Genomic DNA, 21,257 nt, shown 5'->3' on the forward strand with positions numbered 1-21,257 from the left:
ACATCCTTTACTTACTTAAAAGTACTAATACCACACTGTGAAAATACTTCACAATGAGTTAAAGTCCTTCATCCAAAACCTTGCTCAAGCAAAAGCATGTAAGTATTATAAGCAAAATGTACTTAAAGTCTCAAAGGTAAAATAACTCATTCTGCAGAATTAGTGTAGCTGCAGTGCGGTAGTAAAGTATTGTGGTTCCCAACCTGAGGTTCAGGGCCCGCCGATGAGTCACAACACAAATCTGAGGGGTTGTGAGATGCTAAAAATCTTATAGTGTCTGATATCTAATGTCCTCTAATGTCTTCTAGTGTCTTCTAATGTTTTCTAATGTCTTCTGATGTCTCAGTGTGGATGGACGCAGACGGACAGACACGGAGTCGAGTCCCTTTCATAAAGCTTTATTTCACAGATCCCCTGTAACAGGAGGCCGAGGCAGCCAGGCTCATTATACATTTACATACACTGTCTGTGGCCGGTCCTTACGATGCTCCCCATGTTAAATAACTCAATAATTCAAGACGAAAACAACAAACACACACACACTGTTCAACTTAAGGTAACAATAACAATATCGTAACGACGGTAATAATAACAACCATTGTCAAATATTATGTATTTCCAGGGTCTTATACTGTATTTTCTAAAATTTGTTACACAGTCAGTCATCTTTAAGGTGCACCAAAAAATCTGTATGTGACATTTCAATAAAACTTGACAAATGCTGCACCATAACACGCGGTGAAGACAGAGAATACTTTTTTTATGTTTCAGATGAGAGGTTTTTTGTCCTCCGGGCAGAGTTTTCCTCCTCCTCCTCCTCCTCCTCCTCCTCGTCTTTGTCCTCTGTGGCAGATACTGTAGATGTGAATTCAGCGCTGTTCATTGTTTGTTTGGCACACTATGTTTATAAGCCGCTGTGGTGTGGCATGAATCTCATAGCTCAAGCTGAGACATAAGGCGCGTCTCCATGGAAGTGTGGGGACTCACAGGACCTCTGCAGGGAGACAGAACCAGCAGAGAGCAGGTTTGTTACATGTGGAATCAAACATATCTGTTTCTCAACCGTGAGGATTTGCTGCTTTTCATTGTCATAATCTTCATAATAAAATTTACATCTTTTGGACTTTTGGTTAAATAAAACAAAGAATTTGATGATGTAAGTTTGAGCTATAGGAAATTATGATGCACGTTTTCACAGTTTTTCTCACATTTCACTGACAACACAAATAATCAATACACTAAAGATTGATTTATATTTATATTGTTAGTTGTGGATCTAAGTTGAGTCTAATGGAAACAATAACTGCTAACTAAGGAATGTAAGATTATTAATAGCTAATCTCGACTTGTTAGCATGTTAGCATTGGCAGGTATTTTGTTTGGAATTTGGCTGTTATCTGTCATTGAAGCCTGTCTTTCCTACGACTGCATGACAGCATGTAAATATATATGCATGCATGTTTGTGGGAATCTATGCATCTCTCTCTTCTATAAACAGCTTGTGTGTTTACATCAGTGAGCTACTCAACACCTTTCCTATGAGGCATGTGTTAAAAGCATGCTGGGGTTTGCAGCGTATCACCACCATCTCCTATTTTCTTTTGTTTTTTTATTATCGTTGCGTTTGTGCAGATGGTTCACATGGGATCAGGAGGATTACTGTTTTTTTGTTCGCTCCCACAGTGGAGAAAAAAACCCTCTGTTGTTAAACACAATACAGACAAAAGAAGATAAAACTATGAACTATAGGAAAAAAAAGATCAGCGGTTTACATAATTTCTAATGGTCTAATTTCTACATCAAACTGACTTGAGATTTACACTTTAGGTTCCAGGTACAATTAAAGATGACGCAGATTGATGGAGGCCCTCTAAGTGAAAGATTAATGTTTTAATTTGTCAGACTGACATCTGAGACACCTCTGGTCACATTGTGATGACTCTTGGAGAAATTAATATTACACTTCAAATGCTACATCACCAGTCCACATTGCATAAAGTCTTATTTCTAACTGGCCCAATGAGCCCTGCACCTTGCATGAAAGTGACGTGTTAAACTCATTTGATCTGTGACACTGATTCCCAACTTTAGGGTCAGGACCCTCAAACTGGTGCTGAGATAAATATGAGAAGTCACAAGATGACTCAGTTAAGATTTTTGTGAGAACTTGAGTGAAACACTGTGAAAGGCCTGTGAAAGGCCTTCAAATGAAACATTATGGAAAGAAAAAACTTCTTCCTTCTTTTTATTTATGGGAACCAAAGCAGAAAAAGTTGGGAACACTGATTGGTCCTTATGCTTGCATGTGGAGGTCTTGGCATGAGACAGAGAGGCTTTTATGGACTCACTGATTCTAAAATAAAATAAAAAATGTACTGTCTTTAATGTCCAAAATTCCCAAATACGGCTAAAACACTGTTTTAGACTCAGCTGTTTTATCACAGTGTCACCTGGTGTCTCTTCACTGTACCTGCGACATGCTGAGGCTTCATAGGGCCTGTCTTCATCATGAAGGGCTCCCCGCCCTCGAACGCCAGGATCGGCTCGCCGACCAGTCCGCTCTGAGTCTGCGCCGGGCTCCCGCCGCTGTTGTTCAGCTGGATGATCTCCTCGAAGTCGGCTGAGACGCCATTCTGGTGGGCGGCGGGCTGGACGCCGTTTACGACAGGAGCGGACACACTTTGCGACGGGCTGAGGACTGCTGCGGCGGGGCTCTGCAGGCTTCCAGCTGCTGTGCAAAGATAATAAATAAAAGAGATGATCAGAATTTTTTCAGGCTTATTAACGAAACAGCAGCTCGACTGTTTTGAAGATGTGACTCTTACCCTTGCTGAGCTCTGTGTCTTTGCCGTTGACCTGTGGAGAAGCTTTGATGTCCTTCTGCGATTACAAAGAACAAAGAGTTGATTATTTCAAAACGAGACGAGAGGAAGTCTAGTTTCTTCAAGCCTGTTTAAAAGGAATCACACAAACCTTATCTCCAGCATCGCTTTTCCGAGTCCTCTTCATGATCTCCTCAAGGCGCTGTGCAGATCAGACAGAGAGATATGTGATGTTTGTTAAGGGCGAGGAACCACTGATGAACTCCAGTGTGACTTTCTGAACTCTGAATCTTGTTTTTCTCCTCACCTTCTTCCTCTCCAGCCGCTCCTGCTCCTCTTTCTGAAAGTGTTTCTCCCTCTCTAGACGCTGACGCTCGGCCTCCTCGCGAGCTTTGGCTTCGGCCTCCTCCCTCTGGAAAAAGACAACGTGAGTATGAAGCTGACAAAATGACACTTCAGCTAACGGAAAAGTCAAACAACCCCCCGTTCACATGTGCAACCACAAGAGAGTTTATGCAAATATTATTTGACACACCACCCGACACCTCAGGTGCCCTTTTGTTGATTCCCACAGCACAACCGTCCACTCACGGCTGAACATGGAAACTACAGTGCAAAAGTCCCGTTTTAGTCCCCAGTATTTTCAGAAGTTGGATTTACTAAAAAGTGTTCACACAAATATTACTTTACATTTTCAGTAGCGGTGAACTTTTTTGCCCCAAGTTTCATCTTTGCCACATAAAGAGTGTCTTACAGCTGATCTGAGTGATGGAGACCGTTGGGGGATCCTGAGAGGGAGCCCTACAGACACAAATCGCTCTCCTCTGTTTGCGTGTGTAAGAAATAATGACCAAATGTACCTTTATATATTTAGATTTACGGGTATAAATGAGGTGCTTGATTGATTGAACACACACACGAGTGCAACAGTAATGTAAAAACATCAGATATAATAATAAAACACTGACAGGGAGCATTTTACTGCACAGTGAGTACGTTTACTTCTCATACTTGAGGTAAATTGTGCTGATAATACTTAAATATGTTTACTTAAGACTTTTACTTGAGTATTTTCACAGTGTGGTATTTCACTCCTTCCACCCCTTGTGTTCACATTGTGTGTGAATGTGCTGTGCTGGAGAACAACTGATGACCACCAGGGGGCAGCAGATGCTCAGTCTGCTCTGCAGCCTTCAGGCCACGGTTGATATTATGCGAGAAACTCGATTACATGCTTCACTGAGTATTCAGACTCAGCACCAAACAAACAGATGTGTTAAAGCCAGCAGCGAAAACAAAAAATATGATGTGAGCATGAATCACATCTGTCAACTGTTGTAACCTGCTGTTTTTAAAATCTACAGTTTCACGTAAACTGCTTTTTGGCTGCATCTATTAGTTTTGGATTTAATTGTTGCACATCTTAAATATTCACACACACTTTCAGACAGTTTCCACTGCAGAGTGCACAACACTTGAACTAAAGCTCTAAAATACATGAGGCCACCCTCATCTCAAGCGAGTGAGCTGTCAGGGCAGAACAATGGTCCAATTGAGGGGAGAAGGGGACTCGGGCATAGCCGATAGCTTCAGGCATGGCGTACACTGACGCTGCTTATCCGGCTATCAGCCCGCTGCAGAACCAAGTGTACGAGACGGAGGCAACACAGGCCTGTCACTATCACAATGGTTCCCTCAGCCTCTGCTCATCACCATTATGGAGGTCACCAGCTGGCATCTGCCCGGGCAGACAAGGGGCCTCTGACTAGCAGGGCTCATGCATGACACACATCGTCCGTGACAGCAGCACATATTCTCCTCCTTTAATCTGCCCAGATGCCAGACAGTCAGGGGGTGAGCGAGTCAGACCAGGGCCTGATGTTTGGGCTCACTTTCTGTTACACCACCCCTCTCCCACCAGACAGCTCAGGCATCCTCATATGCATTAATCTGCCCAGATGGCAAATGGGCTTTCTGCTGGTGGGGATCACAGGGATTCATGTTGGTTAATGGAAATTAGAGAGTTCAGTGTGTACAGTATTTACAGTTCACAAGGAATGATGGTGTGTTTGGTGAAGTGTCGGGCCTGGTAGAAGAGAGAGTTTAGTGCAGGGTTGAGGGTTCGATTTTAAGATCAAGAGTGTATTCAAGGAGTTCAGTAAAATTATTTTAATGTAATACTTCAGTGAAACCAACCAATCAACATTTACTGATCCAAATTACATACAACCCTGATTCTAAAAAAGTTGTTAAACAGAATTCAATCATTCGCAGCAAAACTGTTTACTGACAAAGGTTTAACAAAGTCTTCCTGAGCCCAGGTAGTAACATCCTTTATCTAATCATGCGTTCACAAAGTGGTGAACCTCTCTCCATCCTCGCTTGAACCACTGAGCCTTTCCAGGATGCCCCTTTCAACCCCAATCATGATACTATCACTCCTGTCCCAACTTGATTGAAATGTGTTGGTGCATCAAATTCAGAATAAGCAGATATTTACAGAAATCAATGAAGCTGATGAGGTCAAACATTAAATATATTTCTTTAGAGTGAGTGAGGGATTATGTTTATTACTGATCTTATTGAGTCAAAAGATGCCTCGCAGGCTAAAAGGCTAAAAGTAAAACACCACGACGACACTGACCTGTCTCTGCAGCCTCTCGTTCTCCTCCTGCTCGGCTTTGGCTCTCTCCTGCGCCTCCTTCTCCTCCTGAGCTCTCTGGTTTTCGTCCCTCAGACGCTGCTGCTCGGCCATGAATCGAGCCTCCTCCTCTCTGCGCTTCCTCTCCTCCGCCTCCCGCGCCATCGCCTCCTCCCGAAGCAGCCTGAAAAAACACATTGTAGTTACAGTACTGAACATGCTCGTGTCATGTATTTGCATGAATATCACAGTGTTTGTAAACTCTGATAAGATTATATGACGGATAACAAGGTGCTGACACAGCATCAACAACAGACTGACCTGTTCTTGTGCTCCTGCTCCTGACGCTCCTGCTCCTCTCTCTCCCGCTGCTCTCGGGCTTGTCTGCGTTTCTCTGCCAGCGCACGAGCAGCCTCCTCCGGGTCGTTGGTGCCGGCTGACGGCCTGCTGGCCGGTGCAGCTGGAGCGGCGGAGGCGGCCGCGGCGGCAGGCGTAGCAGAAGGAGCGGGATTACTGGCGGAGGCTGCAGCAGGAGAAACGGCCGAGGCGGCCGGCTCTACGTTTGGCACAGCTGGAGAGGCCGCTGATACAACCAGTGGGCTGAGAGAAGGAGGTGTGAGCGGTGCAGAGGACACCACGATGGCAGGAACATTACTGGAGCCTGTGAGAGCGAAGACAAAGAGACAAAAACACAATCATATGGCAGCCTTAACAGGAACTTAATAAAAATATCTGACGAATAAGATGAGGACAAGTCACCACCTGATAAATTATATCACCGAGCTGTGATTCAACACTTATGTTAAAAATTTAAAGCACGTCCAGATGAACGCATTGGGAGGGCGCCAAATGCACTTTTGGCAATTTCGCATCCATGCCTGCCAACAGTTTGGGAATCATGTTCAAGGTTTTCCCCGGAGGATGCTCACTGTTGTCTGGGACGTGCCAAGTTTCAAACATGAATACAGCAGCTCAAATATGCTGCTAAGAACAGATGATGTCTATTAGGTTGAATTCACTTTTCTGCACATGTTGAAGAGCCTATTTGTGTGCGATTTTACTTGACATCACACTGATCCATCTGCAGTTAAATACATGCAGTCATAATAAAACACTGTCTTGTTGTATCTTTTCATTTCTGTTTTGTATTCATTTAGATCCAGGTCTTGGCAAATCACATACTTTTTCTTTTAGCGTCAAATTTTCACTTTCGCGGACTGTGACGGCTATATGAGCAAGAGGGTCAAAGTTCAAGGCACAATGTTATGATGTAGTAGTATGTCCCAGTTGTATGCATGCTGCAGGCAACAATACATAATGTAAGGGCAGCTGCAGTACAAATAAAAGTAAAAAGAAAAAGCATGCAATTTGTAACATAGCCCTGGTTGCACGTAGACGCTGATCTGACTGGACGGCCCTCATGGAACTGTGTGAACAGCTTTCAACATCTGCAACAGTTGATTTGCAGCAGAAACTGTGTAGAACAATTCATCAAAAAGACGACAAGTTTAAGCACAGAGGCCTCTGTTGTTATGTTACAGCAGCCTGGTGCTGGTTGACATAATGTAACCAGTGTGATTGTGGCACATCACAACAGATAGAGGCTGCAGGTGGACCACAGTAAAGGCCGGTCAGTGAGGACACACACACACACACACACACACACACACACACACACACACACACACGCTGCTTTTACTCTACAACGTGAATGCCGGCCAAAACCTCAATGTCACCTTGAAGCCTGGATATCATCTCCATGGTAACCACACTCACTCTTTTTCTCCTCTGGGGTGTCTGGCTGCTGGGGTTCATGGCCCGTTTCCACGGTGACCGCAGTGACCGTCTGGGGCTGCACCCTGGCGGGCGTCTGGGCCCGTTTGGGTCTGGTCTTGGTGCCAGGGGGAGGTGTCTTCTTGCCCGTGGGCGTCTTGGAGGCCGCTGCAGGCACCAAGGGGGACAAGGGCCGGCTTTTGGGGGCGGCGGGTGAAGGAGGTCTGTTTTTGGGCTTCGGGGTGCTGATGAGAAGAGAGAAGATGGCAGCGGAGGTGAAATACGAGCAGGAGAAAGAGTCACGAGATGAGATTTCATTGCAGTGAGAGAAAAGGTAATGAGGCTCCCAATGCGCTACATAAAGCTCCTAACTAGGCCAAGTGGAAGATATGAGTGACTCCATCTGAAACTCTGCATTCGGTCGCCATGATTCTTTGGCTGTCGGGGGGTGTAACATGAGAGGAGGGGATGCAGGGAGCCATCTTTCTCCCCTCTTTCAGTCTGAGAGCTCCTCACTCTGCTGTACAGAGTGCAGTCTGGCCCTCAGCCCCGACTGAAAGGTGTCCAGCAGAGTCTCTTTTAGTAGTTAGCTTGTAACACCTTGGACCATCTGTCAGACATTAACCTGCTCCAAGGATTAAGCACATGAACACATGATCCCTCAGCCTCCCTCCTACATCAACTCAATACAGAATTAATTTAACATTTTTAAAAATACAGATTGTATGGTGCATATACGGCAGAAGGCAGTTTATCTGTGCTTCCAGACCATACCTGGTCTCTGGCCTGGATCTCTGGGTCATGGTGGTGGGTGATGTTGTCTGTCTCTTCCTCTGCACTTTCTCTTTTGTGAGAGCGTTCTTCTCTTTTTCGTTCTCCCTCTCCTTGTCCTTCTTCTCTTTCTTCTTTTTGTCCACCTTTAAAGACAGATACCAATCACCAGTTATGACCACAGACTAAGGCTGACACATCCGCTTTAGATAAAGGCCTTTTGCTAAATCTCCATATCGTCACCTAAAAGCATTATAGAGGCTCCTCATGAATCATATTATAAAACCAGCAGAAGCAATCTTCAAGCCTACCACGGCAGTTTATTTATTTATACACAGGCTATCCTTGTATAATAAAGTTTATTATTATTCTATTTATATGTATTATTATTAGTTTATTCTTATGATTCTTAGTATTATTATTATTATTCCAGATGTTTTTCCAGATGTTAAGATGTTTATCCTGGATAGCTTAGTTCTTTATTTTTAATTCACTATTTTTATCTATCTATCTATCTATCTATCTATCTATCTATCTATCTATCTATCTATCTATCTATCTATCTATCTATCTATCTATTTTACGATTGAACTGTGAAGCTCTAGTAAAATTACTTTGAAACCTGCATTTAGTTATAAAATTATATAAACACAAAATTGGGATATTATCATGTAAAGCTGGTGAACATTCTTTGCTTATTCACACACCCAGCACAAAGCAACATAATCATTCATTTGGGGTCTTGTTCAGGCAACCTGGTGAAAGTAAGTCCAATATTTGCTCTTCCTTTAGCTAATTTTTGGTCTCCACCAACTCATCAGGGAAATATCCGGCTCTTTAGATGCTACATGCTCTGCTATGTTCACCAGGTAGTTGCTAACTGTGTCTGTCTGCTGTTTGGTGTTTAGTAGGTAATGTACAGCAGGTATTTTTAGCTTTGCCATCATAAACAATGCTGCTGAGAGCAGTGAGAGTGAACCAAAACAGTAAAGTTTTGTCAAACCAAAACAAAAAGCTGAAAGATGCTAAAAAGGCTCCACAGACCTAGAGGGGAACTACAGAACCGGGTGATAATCTTCTATGGATTTGTCACTGCGAGCGACACCTTTCACATTGCACACAGTCATTTAATCAACATCTAACCCTAACCCTAACCCTAACCCTCAAATGAAAGAATGATGTGCTTCCAAAATAGCTAAATCCTAATCCCCATATTAAAAGATCCATAGTGAAAACAGTGCATATATTCACAGTTGGTTTGGGTATATTTGTGCATCTGTGCTTACCGGTGTGGAGTTTCGTCGGCGCTGGCGCTGGGTGATGTCCGGCGTGCTGGCGGAGGAGACCCTCCAGCGCTCGGCGGCGTTCTGGTGCGGGTGGTGATGGGAGCAGGCGTTCAGCGGGCTGGCGGAGGCTGAACGGGAGCAGTGGTGAGAGTCTGAGTGACACATGCAGAGAGCGGCAGCAGGGCCGAGGTCAGGGCCCCAGCACACACACACGCACACACGCACACACGCACACACGCACACACACACGCACGCACGCACGCACGCACGCACACACACACACACACACACACACATCATGCAGAGTGATAATAAAAAAAATCTCAGCGAGGCCACACGGTCAACGCAACACGCCACAAGACAACGACTGACATCGAGCAGAGAGGTAGAGTAATGACGGCTGAGGAGGAGGCGACTTATTTCACTGTTTGTTTCTTATTCATTGTTATAAGTTATTTCTAAGTTAAAATATTTGCTGGTTCCAGCTTCTCAAATGTGAGATTTTGCAGTTATATATGGCTGTTTTGGGTTTTAGACTGCTGTTGTTGTTGTTGTTGTTTTTTCTACATTTTGACATTTTTGGACTGAGCATTTAATCAATTAATTCAGCAAATAACTGACAGATTAACTGATATTGAAGATAGTGGTTAGGTGCAGCCTTACCAAACCAAACGTCACCACAGGGTTTTATCTATTATATGAATACATACATACTAGACTGAAACAACTTATTTAAAATGCAAAAATACAAAATATTTGCCAATTCCAGTTTCTTAAATGTGAGATTTTGCTCCTTTTAGCTTTTTCATAACATTGTAAGTTAAATTTTTGTGGTTTTTGGATTGTTGGTTGAACATACAGTACAAGCAATCTGAAGATGGGAAACTGGAGTGTGGAATTTTCCATACTTTCTTACATTTTTAGACTTAACAATTAATCTAACAAACAATTCACAGATTTATCCATATTGACAATAATTATTGTTGAGAAAACAGTCTGACCACAACGTCTATTTCCATTTTGTTCTGCACATTTAAAAGACTTCAAAGCTGACGAACAGTCCGGGGAGGTGCTCAGAAAAATGGAAGTTTGAACATCAGCTGATGAAGGTCAGGTGATGTGATTGAAAGCTCCAGAACAGCCACTACATGAACCCTGCTGTGAGATTATTTTCTAAACTGCTGTTTGCAAGGTCAAGGATGACAATACCCATTAGTTGCAGCCTCCTCTTTCAATCAAACAAAACATCCCCACTGACTTTTATACAAGAGATAAAAAGCAAGACAGAGAGGGGAAACAAAAACCACTAAAGGTGGCCAAAGCGGATTATGGGTACATTGAGAGAAAGATCTAGATGTGGTCTCACACTCACGAGAGTCGCTGTTGTTGAGGAGGGTGGCGGCGCTGCGACTGCGGGCCAGGAAGGACAGCGTCGGCGTCATGAGCCGCTCCACGATCCGGCTCTCCCACGGGCTCAGACGCAGGCTGCGGGCTGACACAAGAGGGCGCCGTCAGTGTCGGGTTACTGTCAGAGCACACAGGCACTCACAGGTACTCAAGACACCCTCATATCTCCTGCATACACGTATACTGCCGCACAGGTGCACACTCACACTGCAGGAGGTGTACAACTCCTCACTGATGACACTGCAGCACTTCCTGTCTCCCCTCACTCACACACACACACACACACACACACACACACACACACACACACACACACACACACACCAGTAACACAATCTGCCTCTGCATTCATGTGCTGCTGGAAACATCATAGACACTACATTCCTAAAAGTAGTGTGATGAAGATGAAAAGTCTTCCAGGGTTTAACTAAACTGCACAGGAATAAAATGCAGGATTATTCAGATCTTTCCACCAGCACGTCAATGCTCACTCAAGTATAGAATCGTCTCTCAGAGGCACGGGGAGCATCAATAATCTCATTGGCTGATTTAGACATCAGGAGGCGGAGTCAAGACACCACTGTTTTTCTGAAGTGAGCTAACAGGCAACTTTGATATTCAAAAATAAATGATAAGAACTCTGTTTTTCTTCCATTTTTGATGACACTCATTATACAGCGAGGTTAGCAGGAAAGCTAGCTAGCCTATATAAAGTAGTATTTAACTTGCTACAGGCCAGCAGGGCTAGTTTGACCATGGACAGCTGTGTTTACCAAGTTCATGAGAGGAGTCTATTTGAACGATCCATTGATGTGGTCACGACTTCATAAGAAGAAATTTTCTGACGTTTTTTGGAACAAGGTGACGTCAGTTTATAAGGTCACCGAACAAAAGTGCTCTTATTACTCAAACCACTCGAAGCATAATTTTTACGTGACTTACTGAAAAGACCAACATCAAAAGTTCTATTTTAAGGTATCTGAAGACCACACCGAGCATGAGTCTTACAGGGAAGCTTAACTTTGTTGCAGCAGTTGGATTTTTTGGCTTTAGCCAGTCATTTTATCGGTTATGATAACATTATAAAAAGTAATTGTTGAGATCTGAGGACATGGCAGCATGACTGAAAAAAGCTCCAACAAACACAAACAGTCAGAGGATCTTACAGGTAGTAAACAAGCACATGTTAGCCACATTAGCTTCCATTTTATATGCACCCATAATGCTACTAATAATCCCTTATTGCACAGGAAAACGGTGATTTTGTAGGTCAAGGTTGAACCACACTGTGCACTGCGATGGATTTTTGGGGTAAAAATGTTACAGGTTGGATTTTGTTTTCTCTTCCAAATTTGTTTTTGCTGAAAACCTGTCTGATCATCTGACTCTCTCTGTTTCTCTCCAACGTTGGACCCATTTTCAGCTATGTTGTTCCCCAGATCTCCACAGTTAACTTGGTGATATGCTGCTGTCAGATATAACCACAATAAACCCTAGTTTTCCTTTAAGAAAGCTATTTATCAAGCTTCACACAGCGAGGTTTAACTCATCCAGTGAGATTATTACTGTGACCAGGACGTCTTTGTATAACTCAAACTCCAGTCTGCCGATCAGACAGACAAGATACAGAAAAGTCAAACATGATGAATGACTGCACGTCAGCGTACATGTTACACACAGTACCATTAGACAACAACACACGGAGGAGCAAACCCAAGTTAATTTCCATTACTTACCGCTCAGAAACACATCACACAAGAAGCCAGTGTGGCTGTTTACTTGACCCCACTCAAACCCAAAGCAGTGCAAAAAAACCTGCCATGGTATTAGTGCTGTTTGTTCAACAAGCAACACACACAACTCCGACCCGTTCTGGGATCATACGGTGTGTATCGAACTGTTATTGACTGTCATGTGATGAAAATTCAGCACTTATGACGTCCAACAACAGCAGAATATAATCAAATGCATTGTAATGGCGGGTGGAAAAACACATTCACACCAGTAGATCACTCTCTCATATGAGCAAAGCAAACTTAACGTCAGAGGATAAAGTTGCTTTTAGTCAAAGGTCGGCGCCATCTTTGACTCTATCACAATCAAATCAGTGTGAAAATGTTTGTTAGAAACAATTGATGCCTGTGTATGGATTATATAAAGCACAACACAAATACTAGAATATCATAAAGAACCAAGCTCAAACTTCTTCAACACTAACTGAAATTAAAATAAAAAAAATTAAACTTTAATCCTGCAGACTGTGATGGAAAGTACTACATTTACTCAATATTTGTTAGAGTTTTGAGGTACTTTGCTGCAGTATTTCCATTTAATGCTACTTTATATTTAAACCTCAACACATTTCACTGCCTACATTTAATTAATAGCTGCATTGCAAGTTAAGATTTTACACACAAACATATGTTTCTAAAATATTTCAAAATTTTATGTAGATAAAGTAGTTAAAATGAGCTGAACCTCAACTACTTATTACACATTAATGGATCAAAATATGATAATCTAATCTTATATTGTTATATAACACAGACTATGTACTTATGTAAATATTGAGATAATACAAATGTACATTTACTTAAGTAGCATTTTTTAAGTTGCGGGACATTTATTTGTAGTTGAGTACTTCTTTTTTTTTTTAACATACATGTTCTTTTATACTCTCCTGCAATTCCACTCTAACATCTGGTAAATATGTAGCTACAACCAGCAGGGGGTTAGCTTAGCTTAGCACAAATACTAGACAAGCACTTGAGGAAGTGAGTGTGGCAGGCTAGCTATTTCCCTCTGTTTCCTGTCTTAATTTTTAGATAAGCTAACCGGCTGCTGGTTGTAGCTTCATGATTAGCGTACAGACATGTTACTGGCATCTATCGTCTCATCTAACTCCCTGCAAGAACGTCAATGAGTTGATATGTTCATGTAGGTTTTGTCCTCTTTTTCAGTTCTTTCACTGTTCTGTCCTGCCACAACAGAAAACACGAAAGTGCACAGGAGACATAAAACACACAGATGGACACAGAATGCACCATCCCGACATGAGATCTAATGATGTACGACAGCTCGTCCAGTTTGTGCAAATGTCCTGTCTCTCATAAGAAAAACTTCGACTGACAACATGCTGTGCACGGATGCTTCATTCGGTGACAGCTGGACCATGTGCGCTGCGTCTTTGCAATGCTCTATTGTAGTCTGTTGACATACACAGAGGTATGCATGACACCTACAAACACATACCACACATACACATGACAATAGTGCAATCACAACAGCGCTTCAACAACAACACGAGGGGTCTGCGGGTCTCGTTTAACGTAAAACACTAAAAAAAAAAACCCACTCCTCCGAACATAGACAGGCTTTATTATGTAACAGCTCCTGCAGTCACCTCTGCTGCACGCAGGCCAGATCATTTTAACATGTTTTATGACTAACTGATAACTCGACTACCTCCTGTTGCTAGGCAACCGTCGTTTCCCTCCTCCTCCGCTTTCTCCAATGCGGCAAGAGGAGGCTGAGCTGAGCTGCTGCCTGGCGATCGACTGTTCACCTGGAGGTAGACTGACGCCTGGATCTATAAACGTCATCAGTCCAGCATCGCTACCCCCACCCCCACCCCCACCACCACAGTATTGCTGGTACACTGTGCAGAGCATCTCTCAAGGCCAGAAACACCAGCTCTGATATTGACTCTGGCTTTGCAGAAACATGATTCAGCTCAGACCTGTCCTCTCATGTTCCCGCAGTGGAGGAGCATCTGTTTTAGTTATGATCAAGCACGAAATCTGAATCTCTTTTGTTGTGACGGGGGGAGCCGAGAGCCGAACTGCTGATTGCACTGTGGGTGATACGATCTATAATGACACATGTTATGAGGCGTGACGAATCTGAGATGAAGACAGTACTGCTAACAAACATGTGGAAAATCAGGGATCTGATGAAATTAGATCAATTTAACAAGTTAATTGAAATATCTGTCATAATACAGCAGCATATTGCTGTCACCATGACAGAAGAAAGTTTCCTCAGTTTCTTGTCAGAGAGTGAAAAGTGTCTAGTTTTAACAAGATCCTTTTTGTGTCACACAACTAACAATATTTTTCCTTTTATATATTGTACATGCATTTTATATACCAAATTATTCTGGTCTTACAAGAAACTCTTCTTATTATAACAACATATGGAAGTTTTAGCCACACTGGTGACTCTGTGTGTCGGTCCAGATGAAATATCTCAATAACCACTGGATGGTTTGCCATGAAACTTTGTACAGATATTCGTTGGTTTATTAGTGATACACTCTGGTTTATGACTTAAAGCAAGACTATGTCACACAATTTACCTCTTACAAATGAAAGGATGAATTCATAAGCAATGAAACATAGCCTCTTTCAATCCAGCACACTCACTGGTTTTGAAGGTCTGGTCATACCAGACCTTACTTGGTCTGGTATGACCAGTAGCTTACGGTGGCTAAGGTTAGCAAACCTTACATAGTTGTTGCTGGATAGTAACTTCCTATACTTGTGCAACTGTTGTGCTACAATCTAGCATTTAACATTATCCTGTAACTGTGACCACAGTGAGTGGCATTCCCATTAGTGTCAACTATATGTCGTGCTTAGTGCTGATTAGCAAATGTTAGCATGCTAACATGCTAAACTAAGATAGTGAAGATGGTAAACATTATACCGACCTAACATCAGCATGCTAGCTTTGTACACATGTCAGCATGCTGATGTTAGCATTTAGCTCACAGCACCATCCACTGCAGCTAGCATGGCTGAGAATCTTTCTCAGTCTTGTTTCTGCTAACATACCAACTTACTATGTTATGATGAGAAGATTTTCTTGTTTTAACCATATTTTTGATTTTGTGTAATTACAGAAATGTTCGTGAAACAATAAGCTATGGTGAAGTGTTGCTATAACGAGAAAAGTTTCTTGAAAAAGCAGAATAATTTAGCATGTAGCAATAACAAGAAAATACTACAACATCAGAAATGCCTTGTTACAACTTCAAAACAATTGTGTTATAGTGAGAAACTTTTCACGTTTTAACAAAACATTTAAATTTTTTTGTCGTGTGGCAACAACACATTGTGGCAAATGCAACGTAAATGCAAGAGAGGCTTAATCTCTATGGAAACAGGCTATATAGTTACACAAAATAAAACATAAAATATCAAAATATAACACAGTGCATGTGCATTTAGTTGCTCTATTTCCATTTGCAACAGTCACACTTATATCCACCACCAATACCACCACCACACCAAACCACCAACAGTAAAGTGGAGGGGACCAACCAATACAGAAAGTGCTGTGACAAGATGTGAACTTATAAACCTATGAAACACACCAAAACATATCACAAAATATGGTTCAGTGATGTCGATGTGAAAGGGAGGCTGATCAAAAATGCAGAGAAGAGTCAAATCAATGACAACCACCAACTGAAATCAAAAAACCACGATGCACACGAGACCGAGAGCGTGATAAGAGGAGGGAGTAGGTGGTAAATGACCAGTCACCAAGCACAGGCAGGCAGGCAGGCCACCAGAGACGACAGTTATAATAATAAAAGAAGAAAACCAAAAACCAGATCAGGGTAAGAGGAGGGGGGAGGTGGAGGGGGATGAATAGGAAGGGAAAGGGAGGGAGGAGGAAGCCTGGTGGACATTGACGTCGGGTCGTCCTTACTTCTGTTGGGGGAGTTCCAGAGCGTGGCAGAGGACTTGGACAGCCTGTTGTTAATGACAGGGTCCACCTGTCTCGGCAAGTTGACCGTGGAGGCCGAGCATCTGCCTGCACCGGAGAGAACGCAACAGACAACAACTGTTCACAAGGCGGCCGGGGTGCAGGCGGCCCCAGCTGAGGACGGGGCTGCCGACTCCCTTGGTCTGGTGGATCTGGAGGGGACAGGGACTCACCATTCTCTGAGGTCAAACTGGCTTCTCATTAATATTTAGGAGGAGATTAATCTGAATTCAGACTTGCGGGAAATGGGGAGGAAATTTGAGGAAAGCGTGGGAGGGTTTGGTATAGTCAGAAATCACATTTAGACTACAACTACTTTTATCTGCTGCAAGAAACTAGCAAAAAATATCACACACACACTCTCACACACACTCAGGATCTTTCACACTTTGAAGGAGAGAAAGTTGACCTCAGGTCTGACAGAAGCAGCCCGTCACATCTTTGACACCACAAACAGGACGGTCTGAAATGGGAAATTATCTCGCAGCTGCCTGAAAAACACTGTTCACACTGCTAATCTAATGAAACATGTTCGTGACAGCTACCTTGTTGCCCATCTTTCTGCCTCTTTGATCACTTTTAAAAGGAGAAAATTGGCGCTCAAACCAATTTCGGCCGACAAAACAGATATTCACTGAGAAATTACAACGTTTTAACATCATAAATTACTGAATAGGTCATTTGCTTCTTGTACCCACACCCTTATGTTAGCAAACCCTTCAGAAGCTATTTCCTTGAATTGCATCACTTGGACCAGTGAGTCACAATCTGTGCAGTGTTGCTCAACTCGCAGGCTTGAGTTACTGTGAGGATGTGACATACGCCTGTCATCGTGTTGTCCTATGAGTGTCCAGGTGGTTGTGGTTCATTTTAGACTCACTTTCTCTGCGGGAGGTCTGGTTGAGTCCGCCCGCCCAGGACCACCTCTGCTGGCGGATCTCGGCCCACGTCTTCTTTGTCGACCTCTTGATAGCTGCCTCATACCTCTCCTGGAGGACCCAACAGTCACGAGTGAATCAGTCTTTGCACATATTTACACTCAGAACAGTTAAATTGATTGTTTGATTGACATTATGCGAAATACACCTATTTGCTCTCTTGCGGTGAGTAATGTGAAGCTTTTGTTTGCCTTTTTGTGTTATTGTTGGATGTTGAATAGTGCTATCTTGACAGGCCTTTAAAAGAAATACTTTTCATGATAATTAGCTTTCTTTTGCTTCCACGAATGCAGCAAAATCAGCAGGCAATTAGCTTAGCTTAGCATAAAGACTGGAAGCAGGGGGAAGCTGCTAGCCTATTAGGACCCCTGTAGCTCATAATTTTATATAATACAACTATTTCTTAATGACAGCAGGTAATTGTCTGCCCAGTATGTCTCCGCAACCTCACTGCGGCCACAAGTTGTGTTAGCCAAGAAGTAGTTACGGCACAAAACTCCCCGTAAAAACATAACATGTCATTTTTTAAGTTCTACAGGTCAAAAAAACAAGATACAATATGTTAAATAATGAGCTTTACTGGTGTTGGTAGATGTATTTTTTTTACTTTGGACAGAACAGGCTAGCTGTTTCCACCTGGTTCCAGTCTTAATGCTAAGCTAGGCTGATAGGCTGTTCAGTGTTCAGCTCACAGACATGTATAACTTGTGACAAAGACTCACAAGAAGACGCTGTTTCATGTCTAGAGGCCGTCACTGCTGTGATCAATAACAGTTAAATCAAATTACAGTCAATGAAAAATCTGCACTTGAACACTGGAAAATTGGCTGCATGCCGATACTTGGCATCTCGACTGATATTCAAGATGGGACCAAATCCCTGTTACACCGGCAGTTTTCCAGCGGTCAGAAACTGTGCTAAGCATTAGGCTTGCATAAACACTGGCATAGTGTTGATTTTTCCACCCTGACTTCAATTAACACTAAATATTTTGGAGAGCAGGACACGGTTCTGTGACTCGCAATAACAGACATCTGTCTGTGTTATTGAACAGTTGCCCGTGGACACGATACCATCAATCACAACCATATTACCTCAGTGTCAGTATTTAGAAACAAGCTTTGAAATTGAATCAAAGGGTTAAACAATAATTTGTTCACATTCCATGCTTGGATGCTGAGTCAAAGTTGTTGTTGTGCATTTTTCGGACCTTGTTCTTTTCTAGTTTCTGTCTCTGTTTCTCCTCCAGCAGAGCTCGACGTTTCTCAGCCTTCAGCCTCTGCTCCTCCAGCTTCCTCCTGCGGTCCTCCAGCTGGCTCTCCCTCAGACGTCGGGCCTTCTCCTCCTTCTCCAGCCACTGGGCCTTCTTCGCCGCTGCGGGGGCGCCACAGAAAGAGACGTTAAAATTCACAAAGAAGGGAGAGAGTTATAAAAATGAGGACAAAAAGTTCCTCTGTGGAGGAAAGTCTGAGGATGAATTCAGAGCAGAATCAGCTATGGCTGCCAAGTTCTTCTGGTTTTTATGACACCTTCCTTAAATAAAGTTTAGGAAGTGTTTCTGTGAGGTTACACCTAGTCACATCAATGCTTTTAGCTAAATGCTGACGTGACCATGCTCACATGCTCACAATAACAGTTACCAGTCTGAAATTTTGATTTCAATTCAGCATGATAGCATGCTAACATTTGCCAATTAGCACAAAACATTAAGCAAAGCTGAGCTGAGGCTGACGGGAACATCATTAATTTTGCAGGTATTTTGTCACAAACCAAAAATTGGACAAATAAAGTTATGACTTAATGACGGCGCCATATAAAAAATTAAAGAGATCGCCAATGTTATTCCAATTCATTCTGAAGGGGAAAATTCTTGTTTGCACCAAATTGCTAATTGGCTAATCATCAAATACTCATGGAGGAATTTCACACAAATCCACAAACGTGAATCTCAAATTGATGCTAGAGGAAAAGTTAGGAGAATACTATCGTCAGCAGGATCCATCGTCTGGGAACTCTGAGTGTTTGCACTAAATATTGTGCCAATCCGCTGGGTGGATGTGGAGATATTTCACTAGATGAATGAAAGCTTTGGTGTAGAGTTGAGGATTCGTCCTCTGGGGATCATGAATATCGCTGCCAAACTTCATGGCAAAGTGATGAACCGATCAACGGGCCAATGTTACCAGCACCATGGTGCTAATGCGGTTAAAATTAGCTAAAGCAATTAAAAAGCACAGCAGAAAAATAAATAAAAGCCAATCTATGCATAATGTAGTAATTCAACAGTGATTTTAAGAAATGTCCTCTTCTGTGGTTTATTCCAAACCTCACATTCCACACTGCATAATCACTTAAACTCTTGATAAGCCTCTTTCACCGACACCCAAGCAGAATGGGTGAAGCAGATGGAAGACACTGTGTTCATTACAATGTAATCCTGATAACAGTAAATAAGCAGAAGTTTCCTGCTGTGTTTTACAGCAGCCTCCAGCAGATGCCAGTTTGTCTTTGCACAAACGCTGCTGTGGCTCATTTCTTGGAGGAACAATTGAACAACAATCAGTCCTCTTAAATTAAACCATCTTCATAGTGGACAGCAGCTGAGTTGATATCTCCCTTACATGTTCACATTTACATATTCCTTATCATTTGCATATAAACCTGCTGGCACAACATATTTAGCATGGTGGAGAGTTTAAACAATGAAGAGGTCAGTGTGGATGATGATGCTTTGGGTTAATGGCATACCAAGTTTCAATATCACCTCATGTTGCTGTGAGTTAAATGGCTTCAGAAATATTTTTAGTGGATTTAGCTCTGCGTTAATGTAGCCGTGTTGTGAGGCAAAGACGTCTATTGTATTTAGTTCAGTATTCTGCGGCTCATCTTCACTAATGAGCCAAAGAGGCACACAAGTGTGAGCCTCATCGACAATAAGAAAGCCTTCTTCGTTCCTCCATAAATCCAATTCCTGAAAAAATCCAATTATGACTGCATTCTGTGCAGCTGGATTGAAAAAATGTCGGCTTAATGCTACTTATTTTTGCAGAGACTTACCATTGCGCAACATATTCAGTGCACAGCTGCTGTTATATAACAACAAGCTTCAATTCTTCACAATATGCTCAGATATATTTGTTGTTTAAGGGTTAAACAAACAGTAAACATCATGTTTGGTAACCTACTTGCCATTAAGTGCATACAGTTTTCAACAAATTGCATGCTCCACATGAAAAAGGCCTAAATATGGTACCATGTAATTACAGGCAGAAGCAGACTGCAGGAAACAGAAGTTATCTCAGAGCACCTAAAGCTGAGCAAACCTTATTTCATCGATAAAAAGGCAGCGGAATTCCCCTTTAACTGCCCTGCAGCTGCTGCATGACCACATTAATGATGCAAATGAAAGTAGTAATTAAATCTAATCTGTCTGAGAGGCCTGGTCTCAGTTCGTGCTAATGACTGCTCATTTTTCACGCCCGTGGGACGTTTCTGCAAGGCAACGCCCACCAAACTCTGCTCCGATTGCCTGCTCACGCTTTGGCCTTCACCCACAGGGAGAAGCCCCGTGTTTGAAAACTAGATATAATCTTTCATGTCTTGGTGCGAGCACAGTATTTTCATAAGAAAGAAAAGCTTCATTCTGCATCCACAAAGTCAAGCCATGATTATATGTATGGGACATGCACGCTGGGTGGGAATGCAGGAGAACATAAAGTACAATTACATTTAAACACAACGTGAGCGGAAACATTTCAGCCAAAAAGTGAAACAGCTGAGGGCTCACAGGGTTGAAAAGCTTCCACCGAATGACCACAGAAAACCAAATAAACAACATAATCGA

The 21,257-nt window shown here is 42.6% G+C and overlaps 1 protein-coding gene across 5 annotated transcripts in view; it reads right to left on the bottom strand.

The window, feature by feature from the left end:
* Window positions 1-382: 382 nt before the first annotated feature.
* Window positions 383-21,257, bottom strand: part of LOC121619896 (MAP7 domain-containing protein 1-like) — a 41,262-nt gene continuing 20,387 nt past the window's right edge. The window contains exons 4-17 of one of the 5 annotated variants that reach the window (XM_041955836.1): window positions 18,624-18,787; window positions 17,356-17,464; window positions 16,419-16,523; window positions 10,666-10,785; window positions 9,294-9,421; window positions 8,011-8,153; window positions 7,240-7,481; window positions 5,785-6,124; window positions 5,467-5,647; window positions 3,130-3,234; window positions 2,974-3,024; window positions 2,826-2,880; window positions 2,471-2,731; window positions 383-994 (exon numbers count right to left, since the gene is read on the bottom strand). In XM_041955836.1, coding sequence (XP_041811770.1) covers window positions 984-994; window positions 2,471-2,731; window positions 2,826-2,880; window positions 2,974-3,024; window positions 3,130-3,234; window positions 5,467-5,647; window positions 5,785-6,124; window positions 7,240-7,481; window positions 8,011-8,153; window positions 9,294-9,421; window positions 10,666-10,785; window positions 16,419-16,523; window positions 17,356-17,464; window positions 18,624-18,787 — 2,015 coding nt within the window. In that variant the 3' untranslated portion in view covers window positions 383-983. Of the gene's footprint in view, window positions 995-2,470; window positions 2,732-2,825; window positions 2,881-2,973; window positions 3,025-3,129; window positions 3,235-5,466; window positions 5,648-5,784; window positions 6,125-7,239; window positions 7,482-8,010; window positions 8,154-9,293; window positions 9,446-10,665; window positions 10,786-16,418; window positions 16,524-17,355; window positions 17,465-18,623; window positions 18,788-21,257 lie in introns of all 5 variants that reach the window. The other 4 variants (XM_041955835.1, XM_041955834.1, XM_041955838.1 and 1 more) reach the window with 4 other exon arrangements.

This window comes from Chelmon rostratus, chromosome 16 (genome assembly GCF_017976325.1).
Source record: "Chelmon rostratus isolate fCheRos1 chromosome 16, fCheRos1.pri, whole genome shotgun sequence".
NCBI lineage: Eukaryota > Metazoa > Chordata > Actinopteri > Chaetodontiformes > Chaetodontidae > Chelmon > Chelmon rostratus.